General features: G+C 35.4%; 1 protein-coding gene across 3 annotated transcripts in view; it reads right to left on the reverse strand.

Moving 5' to 3' along the window:
- SPAG17 (sperm associated antigen 17) overlaps positions 1-15,717 on the reverse strand; it is a 248,143-nt gene that overhangs the window by 144,982 nt on the left and 87,444 nt on the right. For all 3 annotated transcript variants that reach the window (XM_074188555.1, XM_074188556.1, XM_074188557.1), the window contains exon 5: positions 5,919-6,105. In XM_074188555.1, the coding sequence (XP_074044656.1) occupies positions 5,919-6,105 (187 nt within the window). The remainder of the gene's footprint in view (positions 1-5,918; positions 6,106-15,717) is intronic.

Genomic DNA, 15,717 nt, shown 5'->3' on the forward strand with positions numbered 1-15,717 from the left:
TTGAAAAACCAAGTTCATTTCCATGCTATATAATGAAGGGGTTAGGCAGGGCATTAATAGTGTCTTGTTTTGCATTGTAATTCTATGGTATATATATATATATATATATATATATATATATATATATATATATAATTCTATAGTGTATATATAAATATTCATATGTATATAATATTCATCACATATTTATTTATTTTAATTCTATGGTGGATATATTTATATATGTATACATGTAAATATATATATATATATATATATATATATAATTCTGTGGTGTAAACTTATCTATTTATATATGTATATTTATCACATTTCATATTTATTCATTTTAATTCTATGGTATATATTATATACAGGTCTAAGACTATTGTTCCAAGCTTTTTTTTTATCATTTTGATATAATTCATATTATTAAATATTTCTAATTATTTTTAATATTAACTGATAATTTTCTAATTATTTATCTCTTACAATATAAGTTGATTCAAATGAGAGAGTTTTTTCTCAATCATCCTTAATTTGTGTGTGGCATATATTAAGACACTGTAATGTTTCAGAGTGATCCTTTGATAGATCCAAAAGCAAGCCCTTTTATTTGCCTTCCTGGAAATATCTAATAGATGGGCTTTCATGAATTTCTATTATTAGAATTTGAACCACCAAGACTCCTGTGTCTCCTCATTTCAAGTAAAGAGACTCTTTGAACTGAACTGGGAGGATCCCCCATAACATACACTCATACAATCCACTACCCTGGTTCATTCATATACAAAGCCTTTTTCAATTTGGTAGGAGTTGGCGTAGGTCATATCCCTGTCGTGGAAGGCATTGTAGGATTGCAAATGGAAAAGGTAACATTAAGATGTCATAAATATTATAAGACTCACAGATTTTATTATTTACTTATTGGTTCATATGTCATATTGCTCTAGAAGGCAAACCCATTGAATTGCAGAGTTGTCTCCTTTTCACATTTGTATTGTTTTTGTTTGGTACAGTAGTCATTTAATAGCACTTTCAACTCTTGAGGAGTTGAAATTCATGGTTTTCCCATTTTAACCAAAAAAGACAGTGGTTATGTTATGACTACGATTCCAAGTTTTGATCTTCTCAATTCTGGCAGGCAAGATTGTGACCACCCCAGGGTCTTTGGTGGCTTTAATATCTCAAGATTTCTTTTTGGTTGAGTCAGTAGAGCAGAGGGGAAGGGAAGATTTTATAACTAATCGCCTGAACTTTTAAGTGCCACCAAGCCATATGGTGATGGTTTTACCTTCAATGAAATCCACTGATGGCTGAGATGGTTTTGATTGACCATGACTAAAGCAGGGTATTATGGAGGTGATCCTCTCCTTCTACATAGTTTTGTTCCTCATCACTTTTCTGAGGTCCTATTAATAAGATACTCCTGAATTTGATCTTGTGCAATAATAACAAGACTGGGGGGAAGCTAGATGGTGCAGTGACTCCAGCCCTGGAGTCAGGAGGACCTGAGTTCAAATTTGACATCAGAATTTAATACTTGCCTGGCTGTGTGACCTTGGGCAAGTCACTTAATCCCATTGCCTTAAATAAATAAATTTTAAAACAACAAGCAGGATTTAAAAAAAAATAATGAGACCAACCATTCCAGGTTTGCTTCTATGGAACAGAGAGAGTGAACAGTAGGAAATATAGCAATTGAGGTCAGAATCTTAAGAGCAACAGGGAAGGCTTAGCTATAAAGAGCTTGGACTATTGATAGAATTGTAAAATTCTGAGGTACTACCTTATACCTATTTGATTTGTCTATAGGACAGAAGGAGAAAATGAAAAATGCTGGAAAAGATATATGGAAATTGAGACAACAATGTACTATTGGAGGGGTGATGAAAGGATTCGAACAATTTTGTAGAGGAGTTTGGAACTATGCCCAAAGGGCTATAAAACCAGGCCTACCCTTTGACTTAGCAATGCCACTGCTAGATCTATATACCAGAAGAGATGAAATTTGGGAATAAAAGAATCTATCCATATAGGAATATTTCTGGTGGTGGAGAGCTGGAGATTGAGGGGATGCCTAGTGGTTGGGGAATGATTGAACAAATTGTGGTATGTGATTGAGATGAAATGTGGTTCTGCTTTGGGAAATGATGAACAGGATGCTCTCAATAAAAAAAGTACATAAGCTGATGTAATGGGAGATGCACATTATACCAAGTTAACAGCAATATTGCAGGATGAGCAGCTGTAAATGAACTATCTTTTCTTAACAATGTTGTGACCCAAAAGAACTGTGAAAGACATGTGATAAAGAATGATATCTATCCCAAAGATAGAGCAGATGGTGTCTGAATACAGACTGAGGAACATTTTTTTTCTTTTTTTCCCTTAATTTTCCTTACGGTTGCTCTTTTTTGTGATGGAGGGGTATGTTTACTTATATAATGACACACTTTTAACCTACACCAAATAACTTGCTTCTCAGTGAGAGAGAGTGGGGTGGAAGGAAAGGAAGAGATTTGGAACTCAAGAATTTGGAAATAAATGTTGAAATTTGTTTTTGCATGTAGCTAGGGGAAAAATTTAAAAATAAAATAAAATTTAAAAAAGGAATGAAAGCAATAACTTCAGGAAAGAAGACAATGAATAACAAGGGACAGCAACTTAATTTAAAATAAAAAGGAAAGAAAAAGTTAGAGGGAAATCCCAACTGATGTCAGGAAAGAAATATAGTGAGAAGGAAAGGAAAGGAAAGGGATGAGAAAAAAAACAACCAAACACTTGCAATAAAATAATAAATATGAGGCTCATTTTGTTGAAATGGGAGCTGGACTTCCCCTAGGAGAAATCATCTGGCCAAGAAAATGCTCCAAGGAATTATGTTGTTGAGTCACATCTGACTCCTTTTGACCCCATTTGGGGTTTTCTTGGCAGAGTGATTTGCCATTTCCTCCATTTCATTTTCCAAATGGGGAAACTGAGGCAAGCAGGATTAAGTGATTTGCCCACATCACACAACTTAAGCGTCTGATGTCAGATTTGAACTCAGGAAAATGAGTCTTCCTGACTCCAGATCTGGCATTCTATGTACTAAGGTACCACCTTACTGCCCTACTCCGAGAAATACTGATATGTTACCTATAGAAACCATTAAGAGAAACTTCTTCTTGTGGCTGGTCAGAAAATGATGAATAATAATGGTTGGTGACTTCTTGAAGAAAGGTAGCATGATATTTGGTAGTGAGGGATTGGGTTGTTGTAGATACATTTATTAAATGCATTGTCAAAGCATTACCTAAGAACTAGATATCATTATCAAATTTGTCTGAGATAGGGGGCAAAAGTAGAGCTATGACATTCCTTCCTGAGTATCTTAATATTGTTTAAATATGATGAACACTGACTTCTACTGGTTATTTATGTTGGGACAAATACTGCTGTGTTTTTGTCTTTTTGGGTTTTTTTGACTTTTGCAAGGCAATGGGGTTAAATAACTTGCCCAAGGTCACTCAGCCAAGTAATTATTAAGTGTCTGAGGTCAAATTTGAATTCAGGTCCTCCTGATTCTAAGGCTGGTACTCTATCCACTGTGTCACCTTGCTGCTCGGACAAATACTACTGTTAAAAAGAATATAGAAAGGTGCTAGGAATTAGAAGTCCTAAAGAAGAAACTCAGTATCTTTAGGGGCACAGATTTTTTTTGGGGTGGGGAATTATTGGGGTTGTTACTGCTAACTGAACTTTCAGATTTGGAAAGGAAATATATGAATTAGATGGTGCTGATGAAAAAATTTGGGGTTTCTTGTTTGTGGGTTAAGGTAACAAAATGATAGATTCTTGCTTTAGTTAAAAACCATATATTTACTTGGAATCTTTTAAACTTTATCCAGAAGATATCAAACTGAAAAGGGAGAGAGGAAAAAGGAAACTGTTTTCTTAGATCTATCAAGCCAGATACCAGAAAGAATAGCACATGCAGCTTAGTAAGAAAAATAGCTTAAGAGTTGACTGACAAAATCCAAGAAAGAAGTCAGCAGTAAATTTATGGCCTAAGTTGCTGATACACAAGTGTACAGTGTATGTATAATAATCTGAATGAAGCAGGCAAATTTTACTTCATAGGTATAACTGAGTCAATGCTTAGAATATATGGATCTGGAAGGATATTTATTGTTCAAAAGAAGCAGATTAGGAAAAAGGGTTGGAGAAGTATTTCATGTTAAGAAAGTACTGTTGCAGAAAGGAATTGGGAGGGGTAAAACAAAGTATATAATATTTTTTTGGGAGAACCTAGTGAACTGGAGATCATTAGAAAAGAGGAAGAAAGAGATGAAGAATTTGGGAAACAGATAAGCCTGGGAGGGGCAAAGGAGGGGATCTTGATATATGGAAGAATTTCAATTATCTGGCCATTTTCTGTCACTCTCTTTTTAAATTTAAAAACAAAACAATTGGAAAATTCTTTCCCTGCATTAATCATCATTTCATTCTTTGAAAGGTAAAAATGATAAGGGGGAATTGCAATAAGGAAGAATGTGCTTGGAATTCACTTTTTCTTCTTCTTCCCCACCCAGAATCCCTAATTTCCTTAAAGGTTTAGATCATGTGAACCCTTGAATTTCCTAGGCAGCTATGTCTGAAGGACACCCAATGATATCACAAAATGACCTTCTAGCAACTTCCTTGGCATCATATCTCCATTTTTGTCCTCCTCTCCTGCACATACTGATCTCATTATACTCCATCACAAACTCCCACCTACTGCTAGCATAAAAATAACCCCACAAAAAAACCTGCCCTGATGCTCTTTGATGGCTCTAGAGAAATCAAACCCCACCGACAGGCACAAAATCCCTTTCTGAACAACCAAATCAATAAGATTCAACCAGATCTAGAATTCTCTGAGACTGTCCTAAATATGTGTAATCATTACAATAATTTATATTTATATTGTATATTTTATATTTATATATTTTATACTTTATATATAATATATAATAATCATATATTTATAATAATATAATATATAACTTATATTATGATAATTTATATTTTATTACAATAATTACAATAATTTATTCATTCCATAAAAACTTATTGAGTAACTGCAAAGTATAAAACACTACGATTGGCACAGTGACTGCTATCTTCTATCTGTTTATTCATTCAATAATTGGTAATGGATATAATCTGATTTCAATGATACTTTTGCTCTTACCCCTTCTCAGCTTAATAAATCTACATGAAAATTGTAAAATTCAAATCCTCCAGGAGGATTTAAAAGTCTGAAGGCACTGATGTTTTGCTCTGGTCTTAAATTCAGGGTTCATCTTTTACACTTGGTGTAAGCATTTAGCATTCTTTGAATTGGATTAACTGCTATAGACCTAGTATGATCAGACTCAAAGTTGCCTGCTGGTCTCTCATGCCATCCTGGTTGACAAAATGGGAGAGAGGGGGGCTGGGTGACCTAAGGTTAACTATATTGAAAATGGCTGAAGGGATCAGATCCCGAAGAGCAGTCATTAGTCATTTTTTAAAATTTAGATGAAAGTCTTGAATGGAGGGGCCGCGTATCTGTGTTGTTCTACAAATTTTACCCATTGTTTTAGTGAAGGACTATTTATCAAATCTGACCTTGACATGAAGTTGGAAAGGACATATTGCAAGGTAGAAATATATTAATGAGCTGGAATGATGTTCTGAATCCAACAAAATGAAACATATAAATGTTGATTCCTTTACTTTGATTGAAGCATTAGCTTCACAAGAGAAAAAAAAAGAGTGAGAGTTTTGTTGTACTATAGTCTCAATATGGATCGACCAAAACTGGGAGAGGAAGAACAAGAGCATCTAATATGATCAGCTGACACAGTTATTTCACAGGGCCTGGAAAAGATGAGCATTAGCCATGAAAATTCTTATGTCTTACAGACCAATGTATACTTTTATCTTCTCCTCTTCTCCCCGCCGCTTCAATGCGTTCTCTTTTTTTATTGAATGTCCAGAATCTCCTTGGTCCTTTCCCTTTGGTTTTCCTTTGCCTGCTTTCTTCTCTTTTGCAGGAGGCTTAGCCTTTAATTTTTCTTTTTCTTTTTCTGCTTTTAGTTTTTCTTCCAGTGCCTGGAAAGAGAGAGAATTTGGTCATCCTCACATTGGGAAGGACCAATGCCAACAAGTACTTGGATGCCATGCTCTGAACACAGATGCCCAGTGATTATCAAACTCTTACCTAGCACTTCCTACTTTCCAAAGAACTTTCCTTTAAAGTCTTCTAAGATTTTAATTTAATGCTTATTTAGTTATATTATAGATTACATATAATGTATTTAGTATAATGATGATGTTTATCCTTCATTCTTGAAGAAAATCATAAGGAGGTGATGCCATGAAGAGCAAGTGAATTGAATTTCAGTGAGCAAGGACTGTGCTTAGTCATCAGCCTCACTTTCTCTTCTAGAGATATCTGAGTCCAGTTGCTAGATAATGACCCTGGATTCAAAAGGCAATCAGGGAGGAGTGACTTGCCAAAGGTCACTCAGTAAGTAGCCAGTGTATGAGGTTAGATTTGAATTCAGGTCCTACAGGGCTACTGCTCTATCCACTGCATCATTTATCTCTTTGCTAATCTGTAAAATAAAAATAAAATCATAATATCTATATTACAGTGTTGTTGTAAATATCAAAAGAGATGTTATATGTCAAATGGTTTGCACACCTAAAAAGCATTTTAAAAAGTTAGTTTTTATCTTAACCTCTTAATCACAGCAGTTAACTGCATTTGGAATGGTTTAAGGGATCAGATCCCAACACTAGTCAATTTGGTTAATTTAGATGAAAGTCTCTAATGGAGGCACCCCAGGATTATTTTAGTGAAGGTCTACTTATCAAATCTGAACTTGGCATGAAGCTGGAAAGGACATGTTCCTACCCTAAATGCATATGCAATAATATATAATGTTGCAAATAATTTTATATATTTTATGTAGTATATTACATGACAATATATTTTTGTTGTTTAGTTGTTTTCAGTTGTGTCTAACTCTTGGTGACCCCATTTGGGGTTTTGTTGGCAGAGATACTGGAGTGATTTGCCATTTAATTCTCTAGCTCTTGTAAGAGATGAGGAAACCGAGATAGAGTTAAGAGACTTGCCCAGGGTACACAATAAGTAAGCACCTGGATTTGAACTTAGGTCTTTGTGACTCCAGACTCCAGACTCTATCTACTGTACCAATTAGCTGTCTAAAATTATATATAATCATATCTAGTTAGACACAATATTAAATACTCAAATAATACCTTATATAATAAATATAAAAGGTAATAATGTTAAGTATTATTTTCATCTTTGGTTTAACTTTTAAAAGGAGGAAAGCCCATCTATATAAAAATTTAATGCAGCTCTATTTATTGTGCAAAGAATTGGATACTGATGGAATGACCATATACCATATACTTATGGTATATGAAGCTTATGGTATAGAATTTTCTTTAGAAAGAATGAGTAGACAGACTTGAACACTGTATACATTAATAACAGTATCATATACTTCATATGATTGTAGATAACTTTCACATAGTCTTCATCTGAAAATTACCTGTTCATATCCTTTGACTATTTATCAATTAGGAAATGACTTGTATTTTTATAGATTCAAACTCAGTTATCTATATATTTTAGATATGAATTATTTATCAGAAATAATATCTGTGAAAATCATTTCCCAGTTTTCTTCAGTCCTTCTAATCTTGGTTGCATTGATTTTATTTGTAGAAAAACTTTTTCTTTGCTTCCAAACTATCTTCCCCATTTTTACTTTTTTCTCCTTTCCTCTTATCCCTCTCCTCATCAATTTTTTTAACTGCTTCTTGTTTCACATTGTTCTTTCCCATGTGCTCTTCTACTTTCCTGTAGGAGAGGATAAATTTCTAAACTCAGTTGGGAATGTATATCATCTTCTCTTTGATCTGAATCTGTTGAAAGTAAGATCTTTCTCACTGTTTACCACACTCTCTACTTACCTTCTACTACATTAAGTCATCTTCATGTAGTACTAATTATCCTCTAATACATTCACCCTCTTCTCCCAGTATAATCCTTTTTTCAAGTCTTAATTATTCTGTACTTGTCTTGTACCCCAAACACTCTGTCAAAGTATACTCCTTTCGACTATCCTTATAGAAGTATAATACTCAAGAGCCATAAACATCATCACATCCATGCTCTATCAAAATACCCTCTCCCCTCCAGCTATCCTAAAAGAAGTACAACTGCCAAGTGCTAAAGTAAATCATCCCATCATGATCATTTTTTATCCACACCCCTGTCTAATTGACCTAAGAGAATGCAATTCTCAAGAGTTACAGATATTGTCTTCCTGTTTAGTCTTATTAACCATTTTTTTCTTTCCATTTACTTTTCTACTCATCTCTTGAGTCTTGTATTTGAAGATCAAATTTTCTGTTTAGTTCTGGTATTTTTCCTCAGGGAATTTTAAAAGTCCTCTATTTCATTGAAAATCCATTTTCTCTCCTGAAAGAATATGCTGAATTTTTCAGCATTATTAATTGTTGGTTGTAATCCAGGCTCCCTTGCTCTCTGAAATATTATATTCCAGGCCCTCCTGATTGTGACTTTTTGATATTTAAATTATTTCTTTTTAGCAGCTTACAGTATTTTCTCTTTCAGGTGAGAATTCTGAAATTTGGCTATAATACTCTGTGGAGTTTTTATTTTGCAATCTCTTTCTTGGGTGATTGATGGATTCTTTCAAGGACTATTTTTATCTCCTTGTTCTAGGATATTAGATTAATTTTCCAGGATAATTTGCTGCATGATATTGTCCTGGCCTTTTTTCTGATCATGGCTTTCAGGTTGACCCATAACCTTCAGGTTTTGTTTTATAGAATCTCAGTATCTCATAGAATCTTTAGATTCCTTTTGTCCAATTCTAATTTTTAGTTATTTTCTTCAATTAGCTTTTGTGTTTCATTTTTTTCAGTTGGTAAATTTTATTTTTTGATGAGTTATATTCCTTTTTCCAGTTGGCCATTTTTACTTTTAAAGGAGTTAGTTGATTTCTTTTGCCATTGGGTTAATTTTACTTTTAAAAGTATTGTTTTCTTCAGTCAATTTTTCATATCTTTCCTGCATGACTCTCATTTCATGTCTCCATATTCTTCTTCCTCTCTTCTTTGATTTTTAAAATTCTTTTTGAATTCTTCCAAATGGTCTTCTTGTATTTGAGATCAATTCAAAAACCCCTTTGAGGTTTCATATGTGGGCATTTGGTCACTGCTTTCCTCTTCTAAGATGGCATTTTCATCAAACTTATCAGAGAGGTAGGATTTTGTGGTAGGTACTTGGTTTTTTTTTTCTATTTTGCTCATTTTAATTTGAGTTCTGTTCCTGGGGCAAAGGGGCACAGTCCAAATCTTTTTTGCTGGGCTTGGGGTGGGTTCTGTGTCCTTGATTTACCACTTGCCTCTGGCATTGCCTATGGTGTTTCAGCTTCTAGTGGTTTGTTCCCTGTGTTAGGGTAACCCAGTCCAGTCCTGCCTGTTGCTCCAGTGTTCCTGGAGCTCAAATTTTGTCTTCTGAGATAGGGTTGGGACCCTCACTGCTGGCCTACTGCACCTGCTGCCGGTTTCTTCTTCTTGAACTTGAGTTTTGCTGCGATTAAGAGCCTCCTGATGCCTTTCCAGCTCTTTTGCCTGTGCTGGGATATACTTTCCTTTTACCCATGTGAAATAGACCTTTACTAAAAGTCCTCCTTACTATCTTGAGTTGAGAACTTATTTTACTGTTTGTTTGGTTTTTTTTTTGGTGAGTTCTGTCATTAGACTCTCTCAGGGGATTCATTTAAAATTGTTTCAGGAAAAGCTGTGGGAGCTTCCTTGCTTTGCTCTGCCACCTTAACTCCATCCCTGGAAGGAAGGTGGCTCATTAAGCTCAAGTATAGTAGGTTGAGTTGAAATTTACTCAAAGTAACATAATTAGTATATGGAGGAGGTATAAAACTCAAGGTTGCAAAACCCCTGGTGGAAAATACAAAATTGATTAAAACATTTATTTTTAAATTATTTCCCTCTTGTTGGTTATTTCATAGGAAGTAATTTAAAGTAAATTCATGTTTAGTAAAATAATTGAAACTATCAACCAGCAAGAGATGAGGAGAGTGTTGTGAACAGGTGGATTTTTTGCCTGGAAACAGCTAGAGACAAGACAATAAATAAAGTCTGAGAAATAGCTGGCTAATATTCTAGCTTTCAGGGAACAGAGTGTGTAAAAAGGAAAATGGGCAGTAAAGATGGAAAAAGTAATTACAATTTGTCAATGGAGAGTCTTAAAGGCCAAGCTAAGGAGTCTGTGTTTTATCTAAGGTGCCATTGAAAGCTTTTTTGTAGGTATGTGGTTGGCTCTATACATTAGGAATTTTGAAGGAAACTTTGCAAATGTTTCCATAAAAGTTGGCATCTTCTGTGCAATTTAATCTTTCTGGGCTGCCTATAATGCTGCGAAGTTAAGTGATTTGTCCAGGATCACCCTGGTCAAATTGATCTTTGAGGCTAAGAGCTCGGCTCCTTACCCATTACACCACATTGTTTCTCACAACCAACATAGGAATAAACTTAATAATATTTTTAATTGAAATTCTATTGCTTTAGCTTATTATTTAAATTTATTTGATCATAGAATAAGTAAGTAGTGATTTCATGAATTAAGTCAAAGTCTGCTTTAAGGAAGAATTGCCCAAATAGCTATTTGTTTGTGTGAGAATCACCTTTTATAAACTAACCAGGAAAGGTGGAGGAGAGGGCCACAGACTCAATAGGAATGAAAAGAAGTTGAAGCAAATGATACAAAGCCCACTAGGAAAAAGAAAAACATGCTTCCTATAAGGCTAGACATCAAGGCATGAAACCATCTCCCTCTTCCCAAATGCACTCTCAGAAAGAGAGGAAGAGATATCAAGAAGAAAATGGTGGTACCCATTTGTGAGCCATAAACAACACTCACTGCCTAAAAACATTTAGTGGATAAAGAAAAGAAGGCCATGACTTGTAATCTGAAGCTGTTGAACCTTTCAAGTACTCCACTTCTCCATGATGTCATTAGGTTTGCTTCTCCCATCCCCCAGCCCTCCACATCTGGCAAGTACAGTCTGTGTATACGTATGAATGGATTAATATCAAGGTATGAATGAACCTCTGTGTAGGCCACTGTATGTGAGTATGTATATTAGTACCAAGTAGATGAAGCTTCTTAACTAGGCGACTCTTAGAAGCTAATAAATATTTAAAAATAGAACTCAAGTTTTTTCATTTTGCTCTAACCCTCCCTCTTCTTTTGACCTCAGATCTCAAAGAGCTAATTTGGATTTTTGTTAATGATAATACTTCTCTAAAATTTCCACCCTCCTGAATGCTCAATACTTTCATTCTGGGTCCCAACTATAGAGCCAGACTAAAGCCTCAATCTTTCTTTCCCCATTCTACAAATTCTGTTTCAAAAATTTCTTATTCCTTCCTCTTTTCTCCCTCTTATGTTCTACTTTTCTAATAAAAATTTCCCATCTTCCAGAATCTAATCTCCCTAGAGTTCACAAATCAAACAATGCAATCAACTAATTCACAGTAGAGTGTGAATTCTCACAGGAATATATGCCAGGAATTGCAGGGTTAATAGAGCCATGATCCAAGATACAATTCAAAAGTCTTCATTTCCAGAGGGGATCCTATTAATCCAAAGAAATTTCATATGAGTGGAATTTCTGAGAGACAGAATGAATGAAGACTTTTAGACTTTAGGAGAAATATTTTGGGGAAACACACTTTAAAAGTTCTTTTTAGGGAATGCTAATAAATAACCAGGAAGGCCTAATAGCTTATGCTGCCTTGGTATACAGAGTCTGGCAAGGTAATTGAGGGGGATGTACTTGGTAAAGCATCAAATTTCTGTGGAAATGGAGTAGAGTGAATAGAGAGACCCAGCCTTAGAACCAGAAAGGGCTGGGTTCATAGTCTCACTTCTGAAACACATTGTGACACCTTTGATTCACCTTGGTGCTCTAGGCAGCTCTAAGGTACCACGTTGCAGAGGACATTAATAGAAGATAGAATTTAGACCAATGAAATCAGAGGGAGGCAGAAGGAATGAAAGAAGGGAGAAAAGACAGGAGGAACGACAGGAAGGAGGAAGGAAGAATTTATTATATGCCCATCAAGTACTTTGAAAATATTCTCCTTTGATTCACAATAACTCTGTATTGATAAGATGCTGTTAATATCTTCACTTTGAAGTTGAGGGAACTGAGGCAAATAGAAGTTAAGTGACTCTGCAAGGTCACACTGCCAGTAAATGTCTGAGGCTGCATTTGAACTCAGGTCTTCCTGATTTTAAGCCCAACTCTCTAAACATATTACCATCAACTGCCTCTATTATTATAATGCAACAATCAGTGTGAGTTAATTTCTACCGAAGTACATTGAGATTCCCCTGTGCTGTAGGAGCTGATTTAATGAGTATTGATTTTTTTAGTTGTGTCCAACTCTGTGAACCCATTTGGGATTTTCAAAGCAGAGATACTAGAGTGGTTTGCTGTTTCTCCAAATCATTTTGTCAATGAGAAAACTGAGGCATATAAGGTTAAAGTGACTTGCCCAGGATTCCACAGCTAGTAAGTGCTTGAGGTCAGTGCTCTCATAGTATGTAATAATGATATATAGATATGCCATATATATATATCTATATATATATCCTTTATAAGTAGTAACTGAAAGGTAATCTCTATATGGAGATTTTATATAGATATAAATATATAGATACTGGACATATGCATACATACACATGTTATCTTGCATATGTATTATATATATACACACACATATATGACATAGTTATTTACTATTTCCTTCTTCATTACAACGTAAGCTCATTGGAAGGTAGAGATCTTGTTTTTGTTTTTCTTGCTATCCCCATTGTTCAACACGGTGAACCTAATTAATGCTTTCTGATTGATAGGATGACCCTGGGGATACTGAATTGAAGCAGTATTTCATGGAATCTAGAGTGGGATCTGATTTCTCTCCCCTAGTCCATTAACTCAACTCTGCTCCCTAGGTTCATTGTTTATCATGAGGCAAAGCCATTTATACAGTCTTAAATTAAAAAAAAGACCAATGCTGCTAATTGCAAGGGAGATGATAAGGATGGGATCCTGAGATACTGTCTTTCCCCAAGGTACTTGTTGGAACACAAGTTCCATATTCTACTAAGGAAAGAAGGTGTTCATGACTATACTTCCTAAACAGAAAATATCACCAACATCCCACATATCACCTACATTTTATCTGGGACTGTCATGGTTGAGGTGGATTTTAGAGTGAGCAGCAGAGCAGATGCAGGACCCTAGTTTTTGTAGTAAAGATGGAAGTGTTTGCATTGGATATATTCATTTGAACAAGCAGAAGAGAATTGGCCCATCCTTTGTTGCGTCTCAGTTTCAGAGGCTGCATTGACTGCACAGTCATCTGCAAACAGAAGATCATGCACCGACACTCCCTCCACTGTAGTCTTGGCTTGTAGCCTTTTCAAGTTAAAGAATTTGCCATCAGTGTAATAGCTGACCTTGAGGCCATGTTCATCCTCGCTGAAGGTGTTTGATAACATGGCTGAAAAAAAATCATGCTGGAAAGTATGGGAGCAAGGACACAACCTTGTTTTACTTCATTGGTGGCTAGGAAATCTCAAAAGCATCATCCACTATCCAGAACCCGGGCATGCATGCCATCATGGAATTGACTTACAATACTGATGACCTCAGGGGAATCAAATTTTGACATAATTTTTCATAAACTCTTGGGATTGATGGTATCAAAGGTCTTGGTCAGATCTATAAATGTTGTATACAGACCTCTGTCTGTTGGGCAGCACACACTATTATTAACTGTTCCTCTACTGCTTTCTGAAGCTGCACTGGCTCTCGGGAAAGTAACCATCTTCCAGGTGAAGGATCAACCTATTGAGAAGGACTCTGGCAAGAATCTTATCAGCAATGATTAAAAGAGAGGCAACAAAGTATGGATCAAATCTTTGATGTTCGTGCTAATTTTATTCTAACAATGAACTCCAAGAAGACCCAGGTGCTCCATTAGCCAGCACCACACCATCCATATGGGGAAAGCTTTGATTACGACAAATGAAGAAGCTTTGAACATTGCAGTTTTTTGAATTTCAAAACCAAAAATATCATTTAGAAATCACCTAAATAATAAACAAAGTCAGGATTGGGGCTATGACATTAAAGAGTTTGAAAAATATGAGCACATCAACAACAAAGAAATACCAATAACTAATACTTATATAAAACATTTTGATTACAATGCACTGTCATACAAATTGACTTTCACTGAAGATCAGAGCTGAAAGGGACCTGTGAGATAACCTAGGATAAACCTTGCATTTCATAGAAGAGAAATTTGAGACCTAGAGAGACCCTCAGTTTCAGGGCTGAGCCAGAACTCCAAACCATGCACTCTGATTATAAATCCAGAACTCTTTTCACCAACATCTGTCCAAAATTGTCTAAGGATAAAAAGATAGTATATGTGGTCTACACTGTGCATATTCAAGTCAGTAAGAGCACCATGTTGTTTATCACGGGGAGTCTTATTTTTTTTCCTGGAGAAATGAGCTCCAGGGAATTTGGTTAGTTCCAGATCAAGATCAATCTATACAATTGTATAACACTTAGGAAGCAGCTACAGTTTGGGGGAGAAGAGGATGCGTCGTCCTAATCAATCAATTAATTAACAAACATTTATTAAGTGCCTACATTTTATCTGGGGAGACAGTAGAGAGATACATATAAAACTTAAAAGCTGGAATTTTCAGGTAAATGTTTAGCAAATAGCTCTCTAGTAAAGGAAATATATGCATGGCACACTTTTAAATTTAATATACATTATTGACATTTTCTCTATCACTTTATTAATTCTAAACAACAAACAAGACAAGTAAACCAGCCCTGGTATGGAGTGTTTGCCGATTTTCAAAGCCTAAATGCTCAAACTGAAATTTACAATCAGCACTCATGAGTAGCTAAAGCAGATTCAATGGACTCCATGCAATCATAATATTTGATAAATACTTAGACTTTCATAAAAATTATTAAAAAATACTGAGCAGTATAAGGCACATGACAGACCTATCTGAATTTGAACATCAATTACTACTCTTTAGGTCTGTTCAAACAGCTCCAAATTCATATACCTGTGCCATCATCTCTTTCCAATCATCCTTTACAGAGCTCTGGCCCTAAGAATAGCCTCTGTACCATAAGTGTGGCTATATTGGACAAACTCAGTCTTTAAAAAAGAAACAAAAGAAATCAATTGTTGTTGTTTGATTAAACATATGACCTCAACTAATAGTGGACCCACTTCAACAACAGCTACCTCATGATTAATAACCATCGCTCACATTGTTTTTTGCAAGGCAAGGGTTAAGTGACTTGCCCAAGGTCACACAGTTAGGCAATTATTAAGTATCTGAGATTTGAACTCAGGTCCTCCTGACTTTGGGACTGGTGCTCTATCCATTGTACCACCTAGTTGCCTCCCTCACATTTTTATAGTACAGTGTTAGAGCTCTTGCCACACAGCTTTATGAGTTGGCAAGTCAAGTTTTTATTATCTCTATTGCTCTATACACCTCTACCTACATGTTTG

This window comes from Macrotis lagotis, chromosome 5, assembly GCF_037893015.1.
Source record: "Macrotis lagotis isolate mMagLag1 chromosome 5, bilby.v1.9.chrom.fasta, whole genome shotgun sequence".
Classification (NCBI taxonomy): Eukaryota; Metazoa; Chordata; class Mammalia; order Peramelemorphia; family Peramelidae; genus Macrotis; species Macrotis lagotis.